Source organism: Oncorhynchus keta, chromosome 28, assembly GCF_023373465.1.
Source record: "Oncorhynchus keta strain PuntledgeMale-10-30-2019 chromosome 28, Oket_V2, whole genome shotgun sequence".
Taxonomy (NCBI): Eukaryota; Metazoa; Chordata; class Actinopteri; order Salmoniformes; family Salmonidae; genus Oncorhynchus; species Oncorhynchus keta.
Window position 1 is genome coordinate 48850620 of NC_068448.1, and position 24341 is coordinate 48874960.

The 24341-nt window shown below is 41.6% G+C and overlaps 1 protein-coding gene across 1 annotated transcript; it reads right to left on the bottom strand.

Annotated features, from left to right (window-relative positions):
- Positions 1-2411: 2411 nt before the first annotated feature.
- LOC118361529 (sonic hedgehog protein-like) lies at positions 2412-10724 on the bottom strand. Its single transcript, XM_035741541.2, has 3 exons — positions 10116-10724; positions 5905-6166; positions 2412-4041 (listed from the first exon to the last, which is right to left on the bottom strand). The coding sequence occupies exons 1-3, from the start codon at positions 10425-10427 to the stop codon at positions 3347-3349; spliced, it is 1269 nt and encodes a 422-aa protein (XP_035597434.1). The 5' UTR covers positions 10428-10724; the 3' UTR covers positions 2412-3346.
- Between the last annotated feature and the right edge of the window lie 13617 nt (positions 10725-24341).

A 24341-nucleotide genomic window follows, 5' to 3' on the forward strand; every position in this document is an offset into this window, starting at 1 on the left:
ACAAGTCACATAAGTTTCATTGACTTACTCTGTGTGCAATAATAGTGGTTAACATGATTTTTGAATGATTACCCAATCTCTGTACCCCACACATACAATTAATTTATCTGCAAGCTCCCTTGGTCAATTAGTGAATTTCAAGCACAGATTCAACCACAAAGACCAGGGAGATTTTCCAAAGTCTCACAAAAAAGGGCACTTATTGGCAAATGGGTAAAAAAAGACAAAAAAAAGCAGACACTGAATATCCCTTTGGGAATGGTGAAGTTAATCATTATGCTTTTGATGGTGTATCAATATACCCAGTCGCTACAAAGATACGGGTGTTCTTCCTAACTCAGTTGCTGGAGAGGAAGGAAACCGCTCAGGGCACTAAAGGAATACTGCAAAAGAAATGTGGCAAAGAAATTCACTTTTTATCCTGAATACAAAGCATTATGTTTGGGGCAAATCCAACACCAAACAACACTGAGTCCTACTCTTCAAGTTTTCAAGCATCATGTTATGGATATGCTCGTTGTCAGCAATGACTTGTGAGTTTTTTAGGATAAAAATAAACTGAATAGAGCTGAGCACATGCAGGCAGAATCCTAGAGGAAAACCTGGTTCAATCCGCTTTCCAACAGACACTGGGAGACAAATTCACCTTTCAGCAGGACAATAACCAAAAACTCAAGCCCAAATATACACTGGAGTTGCTTACCAAGACGACATTGAATGTTCCTGAGTGGCCTAGTTACAGATTTGACTTGAATTGGCTGGATAATCTATGGCAAGACTTGAAAATGGCTGTCTAGCAAAGATCAACAACCAACTTGACAGAACTTGGCAAGTTTTTAAAAATAATAATGGGAAAATATTGTACAATCCAGGTGTACAAAGCTCTTAGAGACTTACCCAAAAACACCCACAGCTGTAATCACTGCCAAAGGTGATTCTTACATGTATTGAATACTTATCTAATCAACATATTAGTGTTTTATTTTTCATTCATCTTTAAAAAATGTTACAATTTTTCTGAGTATTTTGTGTAGATCATTGGGGGAAAAAGAAAATTACATTTTGTTGTTACACATTGGAATTAAAATGTTTATAAAAAGTCAAGGAGTGTAAATACTTTGAAGGCACAGTTTGTGTCAAATATATATCATATGTGATGCATGCCAAATTACCATTGCACCCCTTTCTCAGCTAGAGCCTTGTAAAGAACATAACCAGAAATGTAGCATCAGCAATCTCACCTACAGTTTAGTCTCCTGGGACATCCTACCAATTTACCTAAAGTTATATTCCTTCCATCTTTTCTACTCACTCCTTTATAGGAATATTAAATACAGGATATTTAGACATTTGAGAAGGTCAATGTGATGTTTTTAATCGTGATGGTGTTGCACCCCAGATTGAATTCATGGAGAGCAATGGGAATCGAGCGTCATCTCTGTCTGTCGCCTGTGTACGGAACCATTTAAAATGCCTGAACCACGTGGTGTCGCGCTTGTACACGTTAACATATTGACAAAAGACCGTTTTTATTGTGTCGAGTCTAAATCTGCGGATTTCATTCCTATCAGTCGTGCCCAATCATATCGATTTTATGAATATCGATAATCGAATGAGTAATGATGACCAGAAAACAAAGACTTTGAAGGTTGACGTGTTCGATAGCTTTTACCTTAAATATAAACTAAATCATTTGCCAACTTATTTTTCAGTTGTATGACCATGTGTAAAGTAAATCTTGAATTCTAAACAGTGTAGACTAGGTTCCTCGGCGCGATGTAGACTGCAGCCATAAAGATTTCCAATAACTCGCCATTGTCTGGGAACAACAGTCGCTGTTTCTTGAATTGACAGGCATCTGTGTATTGTGTGGCAGTGAAATCTTCATAAGCAGTCTGGTCATTGAGCAAATATCTGATTTAACGACGTTTCCTGTAAATGGATTTGCCGCTATGCTCACAGTCTGCAAGCAGTTTTAGGGCTAACAAACACGGTTCTGTTTAATCTGTCTGCACGTTTTTCAGAAGTTATTTGCGAAAGGCTAACCTCGTTAAATGTGACATGGAGTCTCTACATTTCGCAAGCAGACATTGGGCCGTTCAAAGCAGAGGAATCCCTGCACTTTTACCTCAATATGTTAAACTTCACATTTAATTTGAGAAAAAATTCAACGTAATTCATAGCTAATATAGAACTATTCCATGGGTTGAGTCAAAAATGCGCTTAACTGGAAGTGTATAAATGCATTGGTGTCAGAATGAGATTTGCGCCAAAGTTGTGCAATTGAAGCAGCATTTCGAATTCTAGATTTGAGTAGAACTAATATTCATTTCATTTTGATAGTCTTTAGGTTCTCTTATGGACCCAGAATGTCAATTTACAAGAGCTACTGGAAAAAGACATGTAACAACTGCAGGTTTGAATATTTTCTTTATCTCATTTTGTAATAAACATATAAATAATAAACTCTAGACATTTTTGACACATCGTCCTGTTATGAAAGTTAACTTGAACGCTATTATATACTATCCAAACTGTGCATCTGCCGCATATTATTTCTATAAAACTATTTTCCCTATTACAAAATATGAAAAGAAAAATACATTTTAGTACATTTACATGAGTTACTTTTTTAATTTATTCAACGAAACGTTTTGTTCTGTACTACTTAAACTGTTACTGAATTGTCAGAATGTGCATTTCAAATTTTCTAAAAGAAAAATTGAAAAAAGAAATACAACAAAAGCTGAAGAAATAATTATACGAGGCAGAATATCTGTCCCAATCTGACAATTTAAATGAAACGTTTCCAAAATAATACAATTCTTAATAAACAAAACAATACAAGATTTCCAAGACTTTTCCCAACTATTTAAATTAAAATATATTCTCGTATCTAACACTATTTCAAATAACGAAATGTGATTCGGTAACGATCTGTCAAAATCAAATTTACAATTCTGTGTATAAAAATATAATTTATGGACCCCCACGAAGTTTGTTTATCCCCAAAATATATCAGTCAGTTGCACATAATATGCACAGAACATTGCAACCTGTCAAGAAGTTTTCTCCTTTTAACATGGTCTTCTTTTTCTTTGTGGTTTACTTTGAGATATACAAAAATAGATTCTGCACAATTTTGCTGGTCACACCGTTTTAGGATCCATCCGTGTGATACCAGCCAGTTCACATGAGAATAAATTATTCAAAGAAAACTTTTAAGGCTCCATTCATTCTTTAAAAGGGACACACATGTACAAGTCACTGAAATAAATATCCCAACTTCGCTGGGGGCTTTGTATTTTTCATTCTACTATTGTTTATTGTCTTATTTTGCTTTGCTTCAACTCGAGTTTATTGACATCCCCAGTGGGTGAAGCGCGTGGCTATCCAAGAGCCACGTTCCTAATTGATATAGAATTTTGGAGTACCAGTGCACTCCGTCCTCATGTAAGGTGGCGTTGGGCATGGAGTAGTCTTTCGGGGATAGCAACGAGGACAGCCAGTAGCTCAGTCTGACAGGTGCAAACGCCCAGTGCGCTAGATTGTGGTCTTCAATTACCGCGTAACATGACGCAAGCACCTGATCAACAACGATGGTTCCTTGAACAGTCACGGGCGCAAAGGACCCCTCGTGCTCCTCCATGTAAATCCGTCCCACGGTGACCGATTTCAGTTGGTTATGCAAACCATCAAAGACAACCACCTTTTGTCCAGGTTTGACTTCGCTCGCAAATACTGCTGACATGCTGTGGAGATCATCCGTTGAGTTGTTGACCACGAAGAGGAGATGTGCAGCAGTAAGGGTAATTTTCTGAGCCGGTTCTTTAGTCTCTATCACATAAAATACTCGTCTAGTCGACGAGTCCTGGTCCATGAACATGATGAAATCGCTGTATGCGAGGTCCCCATCACTGTTGGCACCTAGCACTTTGTCGCCAACTCTGAGGTCTTTCACTGCCTTCCTGCTTCCATCTTTGAGAGTCACCGAAGCAGTGCCTGGGAAGCAGCCGCCTGATTTGGCAGCAACTGAGTTTTCTGTTGAAATAAAATATTGTATTAGTGATGGTGAATATGATTGTAAAAATACAGTATATCCATATACTAGGCTATTTTATCTCCCCGTGAAAGCAGGACACGTTTTGTGCCTATAGGTCTATGAATGAACCACTGTCACATATAAGCTTTATTGGCTATATCCACACGTTTTAAAGAAAAGAGGAATGAAAATGCTGATTTTGGTCCATATCTCTCATTAAAACGAATTTGAACTTTTCATCATAGATATTACATTGTATGTTCCCGCATATAAAACATGGTGCAATATGCTTTCATTTGGCATAATGTGAATGTGGAACTCCTTCACAAAAAACCGTATTGGTTGCTTCTCATTGTGTGAGATGAGAAAACCGAGAGTCCTGGCTCCTCTAACGTTAATTAAAAACCAATAAAGAGCTGACATTGTCATTCTAAATCAGCTTGTGGACAGAGCCACTCTTGGAAAAGAACATTTACGCCTTTCCCAGCTACTCTTCCCATATTTGCTCAGGTGCAGAAACCTCTACGTGACAATTCACACACTGAGCCTACTCAGAAAAAAAACAAGAGCGCCGCAAACACTATTTACCCAGTGGAGCCACTTTTCCAAGCCTCTCAAGATGTAGATTTGAATTTAAATGAGGACCCAGACTCTAAATGCTTGCAGTCGACCAACATCAATGTCCCTTCTTTTTACCACTTCTCCCCTGCTTTGTTGTCAATCTTGATGACAATAATTCGGGTCTTGGGACTGGGAGAACTCTTCACATTCCGATCTCCAGGATCACAGTCAGTAAACACACACATCCACAGAATAGAACCGTCCCTCTCTGAATTTATGCATCTAATCTTCTTTTAAGATTCCGAGGCATGAAATAAGGTGACAATTGAAAACCAGATTTGCCCCTAACGAATTCAACGTTGCTAAGTCCAAATCCCTTTGGTAAAGTCACATGACCCCTAATGACACGGACTATATGATCTCAACACGTGTGTGTTGCATTTTAAATATAAGATTTTCCATTAAATTCTAAACGAATATGCGCTCCACGGGTAGAATAGGCCTACGTTGATTTCCATAAGGTTTTTAGGAAAATCAAGAGATGATTTTAACCCAAAAGATTTGTCTAAAGTAGGCCTATTTTGGTCAAATTCATTAGGCTACACATTTTTGACGGCCAACACTGACGCAAACATAGGCCTAGAATAGATGATTTCGATCGACAAATAATACAAATCAACACATCTAAACATGTAATGTATTTAGTTAAACTCAAATGGCCTTCTATTGACGTGCAGTGATTTTGAATTCCATAGCCTATCAGTTTAATGAAAATACTTTTTTTTCCATATATGCAATGACATTTTATGAGTGTGGGAATATGTGTTTGTGTAATAAATGGTCGTGGTTCCATCGAAGAGACAGTGTGGGGCGATATAAGATCATAAAATAGATGATATGCATTAACAATGAACAAGCAGCAAATACCCATATAAATGAGAAAACTACTATGAAATACATATACATCTATATATTAAATATGGATATGAAAGGATAAAAGACCACGACATAACGGGTGTTAACGACAATAGCGAGAGGACACATTGTGTGGAATTCTGAACTAGAAGGGGGTTGCCTAACGAGATAGCATCAAATAAGATCATAGTTGTTTATTTCATCCCAATAGTATATGTTAATTCATTATCTAGCTGGAGTAGACTATATTGTAAAACAAAATAATAAAATAAAAAAGTATAATCAATATGAGGCGGGAAACGTTATCACGTTTTCCAAGATATTGTATTCACATTCGTTTTGATGTCAGTGATGGCTACCAACATATTTTTGACTTGACACCCTACCTGCTTTGACAGAACAGTGGATGTGGGCCTTGGACTCGTAGTAGACCCAGTCGAACCCAGCCTCCACTGCTAGTCTGGACAGCGTGCCGTATTTGCTCTTGTCTCTATCGGAGGTCGTGATATCCACTGCCCTTCCCTCGTAGTGTAGCGACTCTTCGAAATGGTGCCCATCCTCGTCCCAGCCCTCGGTGACGCGGAGCTTTACCCCTGGCCACTGGTTCATGACAGAGATCGCCAGGGAGTTCAGCTTGTCTTTACATCTCTGGGGGAAGGGACATGGAACAGGTAGTCGTCTATTAAGATAGATCAAATTCACTAATCATGCTCACCAGATGCCAATACCCTCCTGCAGGCTATATCAGGCCTGGGTAGTAAGACGACATTAGGCTCATATTTGATATATGATATTTAAGTGTTATGTTCCAGACAGCGTATATTCATTCATTCATTGGCTCTTGATCTTAAACTTAATTCACAAGCCTGAAGGTATTGTGATTTTGCAGATGCATTATTGGTGGCCAAAACAGTTTTCCTATAGAGTTGACACTATATAGTTCGTCTTCATATCTGCACTTTGTGGACCAGAGACCAGGATTTACGATCTGAAACAAGGAACACACACCCCCACCTCCCTACTGGTTTATGGATTACATAACACAAATCACTCAAATAGTTAACATTTCACATCCCATTACATCTGGTGAAGCTGAGTCTAAATACGGATGTGATTGGATATATGCCTACATACAACAATGTGAATGGTTTGTTTGAATAAGCTTGACTATTCTGTGTGAAGAGCAGAGTCAGAGGGCACAATGTCAGATAGAGAAGCTTGTGATAAAAAATTGATAAGGCATTGCATTCGCTTCACTGGCCTAAAACATATAGATTTGGTCCTTGGAAAGATGCGACCGCTCAATGGCCTATGTGTACTCTCTCCCAATATGCTACAACGTGATAGACCCTGTCATATAAAACAAAATGCAGGAATGAATGACATATTTGAAATTCATCGGAATTGAAAAATATATATAAATAACTCGATTGAAAGCTAGAGTCTTTAGTAAGACGTGTTTTATTTGAATAAATAACTGATATAACCTTCAGGAATAACTGAGTTATAAAACAGTTGTCTTATAATTGGAACGTCACGCTTCCTAACCTATCTAGGGACCCTTAGTGGAGATGCTTGGCCTTCTCCAGGACAACTCTTCTCGACACTTAACCAATATGTCAAATAAAACATTACAAAGAGTCTTTTCACCGCAACCAGAGGGAACGTTTCATTATTCTTGTCCGGCAAGTTCTTGGGACGTGACAGGACTACTCAACTGGAGGTGGTTTGGTTTTCTTCCCTAAAGGGCTAACTATCTGTATAGAGCAAGTAAGCCCCCCCTCCCACCACCACACACACACACCACATCCCTAGCATGGGCCACCACTTTCCATCCTCTTTGGTTTGTTGGTAAGGATCCCCAGATGCTGGTCATATGGCTAGCCTACCAGTGATATCGCAATTAGCCTAACCTGTCTTTCCTGCGAGACGTCAAAAAAAACAACAACAATATACTCGCACTTGTAGCAGGCAGTGGGTAAAAAAAATGCAAAGGGACCATGCCAAAACCTTTTCCTGCACATTCTGAGTAGGACTGCCGGAGCCAAGAGCCGTGAAGCCTAAACTATTTATTAATTCATTGGGTCGTGTGCCGCAAATCCAGCCAAATTCTGTTCAACCACCGTGAAGCCCAGCAGGATCCCTCCGCTGGCGCTTTGTCCTCAGACTAAAAGTTTTTCAACAAGCCTCGCCCGCAGTCTGCCTCTTAATCTTCTCACAAATGAATTGGTTAGAGGAAACACTTATCATGTACCTGTCAGTGCAAACAACCCGCTGGTCCGTCTCAATTTCGCTTCGTTTGTGGGGCTATATTCAGCTCCCATTAAGCTGTGCTCGCTACAGACGACCATGTGACGTTTTTATTCGCGACAGAAACGTCCGGGACTGCGCTAAAAATGTCTGTAAAGCGATGACCTCGTTAACTTTCCCCGAAACGAACTGTCTTTGTAGTTGTTAGGGGGCTGCTTGGTTAACCCGCTTACTCAAAATGAGTTGGAACAGCCAAGGGGACATCACGCTCTTATAGTCGTCATCACTTTAAATGGAGTATGATTTACATTAGGGAACCACAACAGACAGACGTCTAATCTCCATTGAAATTGCACTTTGTTTTAAACAATTGAGAGACTGAGCTCTATTCCAGCTACGAATCCATCCCATAGTTTACAACTTCCAGTGCACCTGTGCACCCACAGTGCGTCAGCGCCTTCCCCAAGCCCACTGGATTGACCTTTACGCACAACAACCATACCATATAGAAGATGGCAAACATATTCTAGATGATAACAATTAGCTCTTCATATTATTCAGATACTACGTTTGTAGGCTGTAACTATCTCTCTAACTCATGACGTGGTTGCAGGTGCATCTCGTCGTTGGGGCTACGCAGTGCGCCACGAAATAACACATATTTTAAGTACTCCATACTTAATACATGTTTTGAACTTTGTTTATGCGTCCTCTTCTCATTGACTAAAGGTCATAAGTTCAAATGCTCCCCCATAATGTAGGCTGGATGCCAGGTCGTGTTAAATGAATGGAGGGAGGGGGCATATTCCCACGGGGATGTTTGTCTATGAGCCTCCTTTTGCCTTGCCTGGTCTATATCTATAGCAAATATGTAATATTTTAAATATTTCACGTTTCTATGAATTATAGTCTAGCACAAAGCATAAAACAGTGATCTTATTTTGCTATTAATTTGTTGTTATTTTTGTAAATGGTTTGGCGCATTTTTTTATGCGGTGATAACATAAAACCAACATACATCCTCTACTTTCAGCCCAATAAAGAAGGACGGTAATGGAGATGAAAGCGCACAGTGTGTCAAAAAGTGGAGTCTTTGGCACAATTCCCTGTTCAACCACATCTTTAACTGGCAGTGGCCGGAGGGCTATAGACAGAGTAGAAGGTTATATCTCTCACTCTAGCCTCCATTTGAAGTGTGATAACGTATAGGCTATATTAGAGGAAGGGAAGGGAGCGTTTAGAGATATGTTGAGACTGCACGCAGGGCAGGGTGAATATTTAATCTAAGCTCGTGCCCATGTCGCGGTATACAGTTCAGGGAGTCTGGCGCGCGCGCCTCCATCATCACACTCCTTCAGGTTCAGTGGCATTTTTAGGTGGCCGGACGGAAGTAAAAGACGTTCTTATTAAAATTGTAACACAGCATTTGCAAAATACGTGCAACAGACACCCAATATAGGCTAACAGCTGGCGGAAATCAAGTAACCCCATAGGTGAGAGACCCATGCTGCCCAGACTGCATTTCTGACCGATATTTTTTTTATGGACAATGCATGCAAGATAGCCACCCAAAATCGTATAAAGAAATCACAGACAAGGATTCGACAGAGGGAAATCTGATTCACAGAAAGTACAATGCTTGTTTGCCACTAATGCTGCCTTTCCAAAACAAATGCATTACCGGAGGCGCAGTCGGTGCAGCTTGCTATATCATTGCACTAATTGGCCGCGTCCCAACCCATTTTTTAAGTAGTGATAGTGTTCAGAACATTCTCAAAGAAATGTCAATGTCTTCATGGGCCGATAAACACTATGCTGATAGATGGTGAATAACAGTATGCAAGAAAATGTCTGAATGCGCCAACCATGCATACATAAAGGCCACTGTTTTAGTCATATGCCAAATCAGATGACTGAAATTAAAGATTTAAAACGAGATGAAATCTAAATCTTAAAGGTGCAATTGCGGAATATCCAAATGCTATAGTATTGCATAGACAACCGATGTGCGTCTGCACAAGGCCTTGATACAAATATAGATGAGAGGACCACATAAATATTTCAAATAAACTGCCATAATCATGAAGGCCGAGTGTCCCACTTGTCTGCCAGCAGGCCTATGTCATGTCTCTGGTTTGATTATGAAAGCCTTACCCATGCAGGACCTAATCAAAAGTGCAATGCTCTGATTGAAAAGGAACCTTTTCACACATCTACTAAAAAACAAACAGATTTGAGACTTAAATATGTATTTGAATTTGTTTGTGGTGCGCAATCTGCATCCAATGTGAAAGGTTATGTTACACAGTGTCTAAAAGATGCGAGGCATTAAAAAGGTTCATTTTACCTGAGTCATGAGCCGGTCCGCACCGGTGTTCTCTTCATCCTTAAAGATAATGTCAGTATTGTAATTGGGAGTCAGTTCTTTAAATCGCTCGGAGTTCCGCGTGATCTTCCCTTCGTATCTGCCACTGGCCCCTAGGGTCTTCTCCGCGACGTTTGGGATGAACTGTTTGTACGCAAGAGGTGTCAGCTTCTTCGGATGTCTTCTCCTACCGTAGCCCCTGCCCGGTCCACAGCCCATCCCAGAGGACACGGACAAGGACAAGCAGATCAACCCGACCAGAACGATTCTCGTCAACAGCAGCATTTCGTCCATAAAATCTAAATGACTCGGAGACTCAGTGTGTTATCAACCAGCGGCCGTTTGTTTCTATATTTCTCCTCCCTCTCGCGCCGCTGCTTCCACAATGTCCTTGTCTCCTCCTCTAGTTCGTCTGTAGGCTACGGTGCCCCCCGATCACTACCGTGGCAGGTGCGGAAATGAACGCCTCTGCAAAATGATGACGGAACACATCGAAGGAGAGACGTTGCTGCTTGGGTAAAAAGTGAGAAAATTAACAACGGAATCTCTGCGCAGTCGAGCTACAGCCGCTTGTGCGAGCAGACCGCGTTTACTGCTATGTATTATAGCTCCGATCTATGGCAGGGGAGGGACCTGATTGGTTCGCCTAGACAAACCCATCTGATGTTATCACACAAAAGAGTAAAAAAAATCTTTAAAGATTTTTTCCACCTGAAGGGTGGGTTTAGGGGAGGGACTGCACTCCATGGGAAAACATAAATTACACCTTTTCTCTCTCTGTTCCTAAAACGATTCCCAGTTGAGGAAAAACCCAACTCGTAGCCTATAGGCTTATGTTGTTATGTTATGTGACTTAGTGTGGGTGATTCGAATGTTGTGTCTAGAATTATTAGAATTATTACTTAGGTACATATTGACTTCACACTCATGGGAAATAGCATGAAAATGCGTGTGCGCGCACGGATGCCCATGGACATGCATGTCTCTGACTGGGAGTTTTTCACTGTGTAAGAGTCTATATTAGAGCGTCTGGGTCGATAGGCTCCATGAATAAGCCGAAAGTTGTCAAAAAGTTGTACAATTAGTTAACCATATAGCCCAGTATTATTGTTTCTCGTATGTATCATTTACTCAGTGCGTAACCGCGCATTTGGATATAGCCTACAAACGAACTTTGGGAAAAATAATGGGTGAATCACGGATTGGAAATTGGACGGGTCAGGGGAAAAAAAGATGATACAGAATCTAATTTAGGCTAAACTATGTCCACATGTCAGTTGAATAAATAATTGGACTCGGGCATGATACCCGTTATACTAGTTTTAGTATTGTAGATCAATTTTCAGTCTGAACAGAAAGTAGCAGGACACATTGCGTTTCAGTCTGAGATTGCATCAAAAGAGTACATCCCATGGCCGTATATGATATGTCAGTAGATGTGAAAATCCTTGCGTTTATTTTCTTGCATAAAAATACATGAAAAATATAAATGCGCATGACACTGCCATATACCATGGCGCACACATAGCCTATGTGAATGCATGTCACGCTTTCGCGCCACCGTCCAATTGTTCTTTTAGATACAGCGTCGCATAGAAGCAAGCTTATTTGAGATGGACGAAACTGACCAATGACGTCTAACTCAAACTCTAATTGTATGTTAATGCTGCATGCGTAATGCGCGCTCTCGGTGCGCCTTTCCAAAATTCGCCAAAAAGTAATAAGTGGAACGCCACTTTCAAACCACGTGGACACACGAATTCTAACAGTAACAAAGACTTTTCTTTTACTTTGTCACACTTGTTAATACAAATGTTGAATTACATTTACATTGTTACAGTACACCTACGCTGTGTGGAAGAGTAGGCCTGTAAATACAGGTTCAGATTTTTTGCCTTAGATCTAGGGGAATTCCTTAGCAACAAACACGTTGAAAAAAAAATCGTATTTCACCCTTAATCCAAACTAGTAACATCCTAGTATGGAATAAAATTATGTTTAGGCCTATCTTAATAAATTCCCCAAAGTCAATGGAACCATAATCCAAAACATATGGATAAAATCAGACAGGCACAAAAGGGTGTCCTGGTTTGAATTATGTTTTTGGGGGGCAACGACAACGACATAGGGTGTGCTGAGGGTGTTATCCCAGGCCTCTCCTTCCTTCCAATCCTGGGCCATTGGTTATTGGAATTGGCTTGTCAAGTGTACACAAACGTGCTGCTGTCTGTTTGGGCCAGGGATCAGACCACAAAGCTTGTCCCCCAAAGTCCACTTCATTGACAGATTAAGTCATGGTAACCACTGTATTCACTGGTCCATAGCAGCAGGCGAGGTATGTGCGTTAATTGTCTTACTTTCTCTTGTCTTCACATGTTTGCAGGACCGCTCTCAAAGATGGTGGCTGTTTGTCTTGGGAGACATATTAATGCTCTGCTTCTGCTCCTCCATGGCCAGGCCTTTTTTTTTAGCAGGCCCCTTTGCAGATAATGATTTGTTGTCTTCCATTGGATGCTTCTAGAGATGACCAAAACTCCAGTGTTCATCGGTGACAATTTGATCCTGTATTGCAGACCATATCTGAGTTTCACATAGATGGTGCTCTTTTTAAATGGCTTTAATCACTATTTTATGGGTACATCTTAATGAAAGCCTTGTCTGTGATGTATCAATGAGTGAACCACTCTGGTCTGGCACAATATAAAACATTGGGAGAGGCCTTGAAAATCTTGCCAGGATACTGCCACGGTGAATGACCACTATAAAGGTAATATTATTTTCTTGCACTGATATATGTATATTACTACATACATAAGCAACACAGAAAGAATCCAAGGCTTGGTTGAAGAAAAGTCGATTGGGAGGAGCTTTGTATGTTATCACAAAACCCTTTGTTAAGTAAGGAGGTGCTGATTTGGGTCGAACAAACAATGGATTACTTATCATTTGGAGATTATTCATTCAAATGTCTATAAATATAAATCATATTTTGTGTTATTACATAACGTGTCCAGGGTGAACTATTGGTTAACATTGACATTCAATATCATAGTGATATTGCAGAAATATGAATAGTTCAGATGAACCTTTATTTGCATGCTAGAATAGGCCTGTAGGTCTTGCTTGTGCTTTGCTTTTCCCACATTCACCACGGTTGTGTGGCACATGAGATGGGGGAGATCCTGCCAACCACAGGAGAGATGGGTTAGGTCTAATTAAAACCTGCTCTGGCTGACCTCCAGCACTGCCAACAATGTGCCAGTGGCTCATGCCAGCTCAGTCAGGGCAGGTGAAGCTACCTACCGCTTAGTGTGCCCAGGAACGTGATGAGGCCCTTGCCAAAAGATGACCAGCATAACTGGCAGAGCGCCAGGTCAAACCGAGAGTCCCCCTCTTCAGTGAGTGAGAAAAAAAAAGACATGATTAGCTACGTATAGCTGTGCGCATGCACATCCTTGAAATGCCTCTGTGTTATTTGTTTGCAGAGTGACAAGAGAATCTCAGTCGTCTTGGCAGTAGACACATTTCAGCAGCCGTCAACATGAAAGTCCCGAGTAAACACAGGGAGGACGAGCCTACAGCTGCAGAAGACGTTCCAAAACCAAGGGCAGTGTTTGGGCTGAGGTCACAGGCAGTGAACAGGAGTTCAGGTATCATTACTCTGAGATATAGACCGAGGCAGGCATTCCAGTGATGCCACCCAGGTACCTCAAAACCTCAGGGACAGACGCATGGTGTGGTGGGGATTGGTGAGGTCAGGTGAAGCCCTCACCCTCAGACTCCACCACCACATCCACCCTGGTAGCTGACGCCGTGACATTGCGCTTTGTACCACCGACCGTCGAACCAAAAGGGTACATTACCTCAATCACACGAGGAGAAGAGAAAAAGGCCTCCCTGTAAATGTGTAACATGTAAAAATGGTAAGCAATGTAAATAATGCAGACTGAAGGCCATAAATAATGCAACCTGTACAGACGACTAGGAGGCTGTGCTGCTGCCTGGGCTCCGAGGGAACCAACCAGTCCACTGGAAGCACAGCTGACAACAAGAACACAGCCCAGCCCAGCATCTCTTCTCCGGGATCGACACAGCACCATGTGGCCATGGCCATGGCTTCCAGGATGGAGTTTCCCCTAGGTACAGATCTAGGATCAGCTTCCCCTCCCCCAATCCTAACCTTAACCATTAGTGGTGGGAAGCGCAAAACTGACACAAGATCAGCATCTATGGGCAACTACACCATACGTAGAATGTATGCACACATGACTGTAAGTCGCTTTGGATAAAAGCGTCTGCGAAATGGCATATATATATATTATATATATATTATATTATATTATATATATATTACATCCTATCCCGAGGCCATGGACAGGGGGTGGTGGTGGTAGAAATGGGGGAGGCGGCGTGAGATATCTGGATGATCTGAACACTGGGGCAGAACCTCAGCAGCATAATATTTATACAGCGGTAGAGACTACCCCATTTAGAGACAGCTCTCATAAATAGTAGAACATATTCACCAGGGACAGCAGAGCAGTAGCAGAATGCCATGCTTACTGCTACCGGGAGTGACACAGCAACATTGAGAGTTGTTTGATGAAATCATTAAGGAGGGATTGAGGGCATTATAAATTGTGTAGCGCCGCAGGGCCTGTTGCATGTGATGGATAATACACTGTGAGAAGTAGTGAGAGGGATGACTCGTCAGTTCTCTCTGCGGCCATAGATCTCTCTTCCAGGTGACTACAGGCAGTGGCGATGTTAGCATGTAAATCTTGGAGGGGCAAACTCCTCCTCAATTTTCTTTAGATGCATGCCAGCAATGCCACAACACAACACGAAACAATACATTAATTGCACTATAACGGCGACAAACGGTGCCCTCCAAACTGTTAGGGCCTACATAAAGCTGTCCCAACAGCAGAGCTTTCTTTTCAGCACCATGGAGTGAATCCTTACCACTGCTACACCTGGCTATCAGCGGAGCCTTGTCTGGCAGCGAAACAATTCATTCAGCTGACCATATCTCCCAAGGCGTATTATATAATTTATGCAGTAACATGTAAGACATTTTAGGACTCACCTTGTTGTGCGCGGCGGTCCTTCGTTGGCAAATTTTGTCAGCAAAGAAAAATATTTACAATTCCGAGTTGGATGACCGTTCAAAACGTATTTTCCCAGTCTGACTTCCCAGTTGCAATGCTTGCAGTAAGTCACTGTCACCCATTCCCTCCAAACAACTCATTGTTGAATTTGCGATTTCTAACTTGTTGTGAAATGTTTATGTCCAATGGCCGCTGAGCACCGATACGTTTTATGTATAATTTATCTTCATTATCTATCTTCGTATGACAAGGATGAAAAAGGATTTGCCGGTAAGATTGTCTACTTGATTCATGATGATGACGGCTAGCTAAGATTTCGAATGTTAGAAGTTGACATGATCAGTCCAATCAAAGCTACTGTAGATATAACGTGATTTGGCATAATTTTATCTGTGGCCAATGACCTTGAGTCTTCTTGGAAGGGCACTTCTAATGTAACTCTATGTATATATATATATATACATTTTATTTTGTATTTTTTGGGGCAAAAAATGTGGGTCACCACTGACTACAGGGACATACCTGTAGTCAAATACCCAAATACAGCACTGGCTGTTTGAGCATGTTCCCCTCACCAGTTGGAGCCAGCATGCAGGATCTCAATTTGCCTCTGATCTGATTGAGTCAAAACAGGTGGATAATTTCGCCCAATGCAGTGATAACCAAGCATGTGGCGAAGCAGAAATAAAGAGGTTGAACAGAGCTTTTGCTGGTCCTTCATGACTGTTCTAAGTTCTACTAATGTCTAAGGTTTTGAAATCCTGTGTGATGGATTAAGGCTGAAGAATAATCACACACACACACACACACACACACACACACACACACACACACACACACACACACACACACACACACACACACACACACACACACACACACACACACACACACACACACACACACACACACACACACACACACACACACACACACACACACACACACACACACACACACACACACACACAGTGCCAGATAACTCTCTTGTTATGGTTTGTTAGGGAAGGAGGTTCCTTTATTCGACCCAATAGAAAACCATCACCAAGGACAAGGTTAATAGTTTCAAATAGCAGGTCCAGATTCAGGGTTTGAGGGTTTTCATCCTGCCCTGAACCTCTGACAATCTGTAAAGGTGGAACTGGCACACTTATGCCAGTTATCCCACAACCTTTCCGCTGGTGGAATTACAGTACCAGTCAAAAGTTTTTGAACACCTACTCATTCAAGGGTTCTGTGTCACGTTCTGACCATAGTTCTGTTATTTTATTATTTGTTTTAGTATTCTGCTTTATTTTTAAAACTATTTTCTATATTGTAGAATAATAGTGAAGACATCAAAACTATGAAACACATATGGAATCACGTAGTAACCAAAAAAGTGTTAAACAAATCAAAATATATTTTTTATTTGAGATTCTTCAAAGTAGCCACCCTTTGCATTGATGACAGCTTTGTACACTCTTGGCATTCTCTCATCCAGCTTCACGAGGTAGTCACCTGGAATGCATTTCAATTAACAGTTGTGCCTTGTAAAAGTTATTTTGTTTGAGCCAATCAGTTGTGTTGTGGAAAGGTAGGGTTAGTATAGAGTATATAGTCCTATTTGGTAAAAGACCAAGTCCATATTATGGCAAGAACAGCTCACATAAGCAAAGAGAAACGACAGTCCATGATCACTTTAAGACATGAAGGCCAGTCAATCCGGAAAATTTCAAGAACTGCAGTTGCAAAAAGCATCAAGCGCTATGATTAAACTGGCTCTCATGAGGACCGCCACAGGAACGCAAGACCCAGAGTTACCTCTGTTGCAGAGGATAAGTTCATTAGAGTTAACTGCACCTTGGATTGCAGCCCAAATAAATGCTTCACAGAGTTCAAGTAACAGACACATCTCAACATCAACTGTTCAGAAGAGACTGTGTGAATCAGGCCTTCATGGTCTAATTGCTGCAAAGAAACCACTTCTAAGGAACACCAATAAGAAGAAGAGACTTGCTTGGGCCAAGAAACACGAGCAAAGGACATTAGACCGGTGGAAATCTGTCCTTTGGTCTGATGAGTCCAAATTTGAGATTTTTGGATCCAATCGCTGTGTCTTTGTGAGACGCAGAGTAAGTGAGCGGATGATCTCCGCATGTGTGGTTCCCACCATGAAGCATATAGGAGGAGGTGCAATGGTGTGGGGGTGCTTTGCTGGTGACACTGTCTGTGATTTATTTAGAATTCAAGGCTCACTTAACCAGCGTGGCTACCCCAGCATTCGGCAGCGATACGCCATCCCATCTGGTTTGCGCTTAGTGGGACTATCATTTGTTTTTCAACAGGACAATGACCCAACACATCTCCAGGCTGTGTAAGGGCTATTTGAGCAAGAAGGAGAGGGATGGAGTGCTGCATCAGATGACCTGGCCTCCGTAATCACCCGACCTCAACGCAATTGAGATGGTTTGTGATGAGTCAGACAGCAGAGTGAAGGAAAAGCAGCCAACAAGTGCTCAGCATATGTGGGAACTCCTTCAAGACTGTTGGAAAAGCGTTTCTCTTGAAGCTGGTTGAGAGAATGCCAAGAGTGTGCAAAGCTGTCATTAGGGCCAAGGGTGGCTACTTTGAAGAACCTCAAATATAAAATATATTTTGATTTGTTTAACACTGTTTTGGTTACTACACGATTCCACATGTTATTTCATAGTTTTGATGTCTTCACTATTAATCTACAATGTAGAAAATAGTTTAAAAAAACAAAGAAAAACCCTTGAATGTGTAGGTGTGTCCAAACGTTTGACTAGTACTAAATGTCTTTGAATCACTTAACACGATTCAATCAACCTTTCAGCGTGGAGACAACATTGGTCGTACTTTGCATTGAAAGGATTGATACTGTATGTCCTGTAGGCTTTTCTTTTGAGTTACAATGGAGATTGCACTATCACAGTACCTGGGGTTGTAACTCTTAGTGTGTCACAGTGTCTGTAAAGACGTTTTATTTGCTCCCTGTAGCCGCTCCCAATACTTAAACATTAAGCGCCAAGGCTAGACAGGCAAACCCCCCATGAACCACGGAGCAGGGTGAACCCAACACTGGGAGGGGTGGAGGGGCATGGTGTCGTGATTCAGGGGGGGAGTGAGGGGGTAAGGAGGCAAAGAATAGTTCTTCAGGTGTGTCAGAGGAGCCATGCTAGACCCTCCATGTCTTGATCAGGATAATATGTGATGAGGAGAGAAAGTCTCAGGCCTGGTGTTTTCAGCAATGCCACTTATGTACTATTTCAACTTCAGTCCTAATTCCTACACTGGGAGTCACACAGATACACTGAACTAAGTTCACAAATCTGAACCTATCTATGGCTGCTTTTAGACAGGCAGCCCAATTCAGTTATTTTGACCAATCACGGCAGGTCTTTTCACATCAGATATGCTTCAAAGCTGATCTGGTTGGTCAAAAGACAAATGATTGAAAAAAAGATTGATCAGAATTGGGCTGCCTGTCTAAACGTATTCTTAGGTTCAGATTTTGTCCGGTTTGGACGGGCCTTGATTTGGCTCAAATGTAAACCTAGTGGTAGCCTAATGGTTAGAGCGTTGGGCCAGTAACTGAAAGATTGCTGGATTGAATCCCCGAGTTGACAATGTCAAAATCTGTCGTTCTGCCCCTGAACAAGGCAGTTAACCCATTGTTCCCCAGTAGGCTGTCATTGTAAATAAGAATTTGTTCTTAACTGACTTGCCTAGTTATATTTTTAAAAATGGTTCAGATTTAGTCTGGTCCAGAGAGGCCTTGATTGGCCCAAACATAGACGTTTATGATTGGATCAGATTTAATTACAAATCTGAACCAGTCATAGACATCTACAGTGCAATTAGAAAGTATTCAGACCCCTTAACTTTTTCCACATTTTGTTACATCTAAAATTGATTCAATTGTTTTTTTTCCCTCATTAATCTACACACAATACCCCATAATGACAAAGCAAAAACAGGTTTTTAGAATTTTTATCAAATTTATACGAAAATAATAATAAACAAAAATTTACATAAGTATTCATACCCTTTACTCAGTACTATGATGAAGCACATGTGGCAGCGATTACAGCCTTGAGTCTTATTCACCTGTATTTGGGGAGTTTTTCCCATTCTTCTCTGCAGATCCTCCCAAGCTCTGTCCGGTTTGGGCATTTTAATATTTTTTTGTATAAGGCTTTAACTTAACAAAATGTGGAAAAAGTCAAGGGATCTTTCCGAATTGCACTGTAGGCTAGGATATTCTACACGCAACAGACCGAAGACTGAACACACACTTGTATCATTACCCACTGGGAAAAAACTGGTTGAATCAACATTGTTTCTATGTCATTTCAACCCAAACAATCTATATGATGACGTTGAATGTGGAAAACAGAATGGATTAGAAAAAAGTCATCAATGTAAGAGTATTTTGGTTTTTTTTCACCAAACTTTTAACCTAAATCCAATGACATGATGAAATGTTTTCATTAATTACACGTTCATGTTAGTTGACAACTCAACCAAATGTAAATCAAAACTAGTTGAACTGACTTCCGTGCCTTGTGGGTAGCAAAGAGAAAGAGCAGGTGAGCCAGCGCAAAGCTGTATCGCGTTAGTGGAAACCAAGGCTAGCAGAAGTGACTTTTCGTAGCAGGTTAGGAGAACTTATGCAGCAGGTTAGGAGAATTAACGTGGCAGGTTAGAAGAATTAACGTGGCAGGTTGGGAGAATTAGGTTAAGGTTAGGAAAGGGTTAGCTAAAATTGTCCCAGAAGATGCGATAACCAGGCCTGCCCTGAGAAGTGCCTTGGTTTCCATGAGGGAGTGAGAGGAGGGGGCAGGCAGAAATAACCGTGTGCCCGTATGTCTTGGTAGTATGTATCTCTTGTCTTGTATGCCTGGAAAATTCACCAAGTAGCCTAAAATGTGCCTCTTCCTCTCTGGTTTAATTTAAATTACACACCTTTCGCCATACCTAGATAGCCTAGTAAGGCTAAAACACATAGAATAATGTGCACTGTGATTTAAAAAAGAAAAAAACAACGACATTGTTTCGGTTAGGAATTTTTCCTAGGATCCCAATTTCATTGAAACATTTAAACATTGAAACATTCACACCCCTAAAATGTCCACCAAAGACTTTGTTTAAAAAAATAAAAATGTTTACCTTTCATTCAGAACCTAAAAGGAACTTAACTTCAACATCTGTAAAGTACGTATTTTAGACGTATTTTCAACGTCATTTTGCTTACTGGGTTTGGCCCTCTGCTGTGAAACAGTAATGGCAATTTCATCAAGACACATGATAATTGCTTTGGTGTGGAAATCTGGATATGCAAAACCAATGCTTATGGTGAGCAAACTCTGCTTCGACATGATCTGTTCAATCTGCGTCTTTTTCTAAACCCAAGGAAACAGATACTATCTGTGTAATGATCCCGAGTCCTTCAAGTGTGTGCCATATCACCTCAGGCCTACCAAATAGAGGCTATAATTCCCTCCTTAGTCAAATGAACTCCGGAACACAGAAAACACCAACGTAGCTTAATTATGCCACAGGAACAGGCTACTGCGCTACCCCATGCCAACCACACGAACCACCCCGGTATCTGCTAGTCGTTAGGGTATGCTAACATGCCAGTCATGCACACTCTCAATCGGCTCTTTCCCATCCATGTGGATGATTTCTGTCCTTGGAGCCACAATGCATCTGTCATCAGACTGGGTCTTTGCTGGTTCTTTGTCAGAAGTAAGCTTGGACGAAATGTTCAACACTGTCCAGGATTGATTCCAAAGTATTACTCATGCTGTCTGAAGATACAGTTCGTCCCTATTTCCTAATTGGTTATGATATTAACCAAAGGTAAAGTAACCATTAACTTCATGAGTCACAGACTGCATATTTGTAATGTCTGCTTAGACATCATAAAGCCAACGAGTCAAAAGTAGACAACTACCTCATACCAATACGGATAGAGTTGCATCCAACTGACCAGCTAGCGACAGTGACGATAACACAACTGACCAGCTAGCGACGGTGACGATAACACAACTGTCCAGTTCTCTTCGCAGGCATCACACCAGGAGTCCTTTACATAGTTCACACTTAACCTGCAAACGTCAAAACTTCCAACTGACAAACTCTCGGGAAGAACTGAGTTTCATGAGTGTGTGTGTGTGTGTATGTGTTTGTGAGGGTTTGCGCCAAGACTAGTTTTCAGAAAAACAGCAAAACAGAAGCTAATAAGGTGAGTGACTGATAGAGTGGGTTATGTCAATAGTGTGTGGCAGACAGACAGTGGGGCTTATACTGAGGGTGCATCCCAAATGGCACCCGTTCCCTTTGTAATTCACTACTTTTTGACCAAAGCATCGACCATATAACGGTGTAACCCACAGTTATGGATGAAGACCGTCATTAAAATAAAATACCTGTCATATCCGTTGAAAAATATATATCTACGTCTACTTTGGGGGGTTTCGAGGGGTGGAACCAACAGCTGACCGAAGGTGGGATCTATTCATTCTATTCGTTCTATTTTTACGGCAGCACATGCAGTCGGAAGTGGAGAAGAGGAGAAAATGTGTGCCTATTCGAACTGTTATTACGGTGATCGCGGTCACTTGGCTGGCCAATTACCGCCATCCAAAATGCCATGACCGTCACAGAGCGTCCCTGGTCAAGTGCACTATCTAGGGGATATGGTGCCATTTCGGACGCACCTTGAGAGACCAGCCCAATGTGGCAAACTAGGTTGAGGAGAGCAGAGCTGTGAGCGGGTATTGAAGGCAGATGTCAAACTGCGCTCTGGAGGATGATCCTGGATAGTAGCGAGCTGATTAGACCCTGATGGCGCTGCACTCTGAGTCACACTTTCCCAGTGACCCCTGCCAGTCATTCCTCATCCCCACACCCCATCTCCTCACCACCACCGGGAACAATATAATCTCCCTCACAAACAGCACTTTAACAAAGGCTCGGTCTTCGTACTTCTGTTGCTGTTGTCTGTGGACTGTCTGGGGGTTCCTCCCAAATGGCACCGTATTCCCTAGAAAGTATTCCCTGACCAGAGCCATATCGGCCTTGGTCAAAGGGCTCTGGTCAGAAGTAGTGCACTCAATAGGGAAGATGGTGACATTTGGGACACAAACTGTGGGTTAGCATGGAGATCAAGTTCAGATGTTCAAGCTCACCTTCCTTTCAGATCTGAAGCCTGGTGGACACTTCAAACAACACATTAACTTTCCAAATCCCTTTATGATGGCTTATAAAAATGCTCTGTCTCCCAGGCAAATAACAACCAGGTCCCTGTTAAGAAGATGTGTCATGTTTTTATGTTTTAGACCACATATAAGTGCTACGATGTAGACACTTGTGTTTAAGTACCTGTTGTAGTGGTTGTGCACACGATTGTGGTTTGACCCCTATTAAAACAGCTTTGATGTCTGATTAGTTAAATAAAAGTGAAATAAAACATCAAAATAAAATAGTAACTGTGTAAAAATGTATCTTCTCATGCCTGTGTCTTATGTGTCATACGTAACTGTGGATGTTCTATTCTGGTACCTCATTTCAGGTAAACAAACTGATTTCAGGGAAGAGGAGGTATTTAAACTAAAGCTATTGATGGAATGACTGTACAGACAGACAGACAGACACAGACAGACAGACAGACAGACAGACAGACAGACAGACAGACAGACAGTAAGCTATTGATTGAATGACTGTGCATACAGACAGACAGACAGACTAGTGCTAGGTGTGTCCTTTTACAATGTCCACTCCACACATACCACGCCGAAAATACCCCTCCTATGAAAAGAGCAGAGAAAATCTCTCTCTATCTCTTTCTCTGCCGCTCCATCTCTCTCTCTCTCTCTCTCTCTCTCTCTCTCTCTCTCTCTCTCTCTCTCTCTCTCTCTCTCTCTCTCTCTCTCTCTCTCTCTCTCTCTCTCTCTCTCTCTCTCTCTCGGTCTGTCTCTGTGAATTATAATGCTGTTAGTAGAGATGTAAAATTGGCGTGTTAGATTAGTGCTGGGATAAACTGCTGTGGAGTAGACATAGCCCAGCTCCAGTGGCTCCAACCTAAAGAGCATGGCTATCGATCACAGGCTGCTGCCATTGATTGCCCGTTCCCTTCTGTGACGTAATTGTGTTCTCCTCGTTATCTCTCACCAGACAGTGTCTGACTCCAATCCTCTAGTATTCTCCCAAATGGCACCCTATTTCCTATATAGTGCACTACTTTTGACGAGCAAGACAGACTTGACCTATGTGCACTGATCAACAATAATGCACTTTAAAGGGAAAAGGGTGCCATTTGGGATGTTGACTCTGAGTGCAGTTCCTCTACCTCCAAGTCGAGCCAAACCCGATTCGTTAACACTAGCCTGCCGGGATCATAGTCCAAAGAGCAATGAGGAGCCCCTCCTTCCTTCCTGATGACTAAAGTCTTGCAGTAAACTCAGTAAACTGTTACTAATCCTGTGGCGGTCGGGAAAACAAGACGACACAAAAAACAAAATACACTTCAACGATTCAAAAACAAATGAGAACATTGTTTCGGGAGTGTAGAGTGTTTGAACACATACTGTACGCTTAAGACGTCAAATCTCCATATATATTCTAGTACGTCATCAGATAAGGACGAACTTCACGGCCAAGCCAATAATGTACACAACCGCCAGTTCTATAAATCTTAAATTCTTCAGCACGTCAGACATACGGTAAATTGGAATAAGGAGATAGTGAAGTATGGTGTATGTTATTACCAGAGCAACAAAAGTGCATTTTGTGACTGACATGAATAGTGGCAGTTGTGCTTATCTCAGGTCTCTTTGTGCAGGTGGGAAAGCACCCCGCCCTTTATCTTTACAGCCTGACAGCAGGTCGGTGCTTCGTCAAGTAAGGAGAGGGTTAGGTTTAAAGCTTTGTGCACTGCATCTTTAGGCTACTGTGGGTAGTAAAGTCTTTAAAAGCCCAGATCACAAGCTAAGGGGATCATCGCAGGGGGACTAGACAGGTGCCAGCTGTTTTGAGGAAAGGGATTGAGGCCTTTCCGATGCCATGGACCATTAAACTATTAAACACA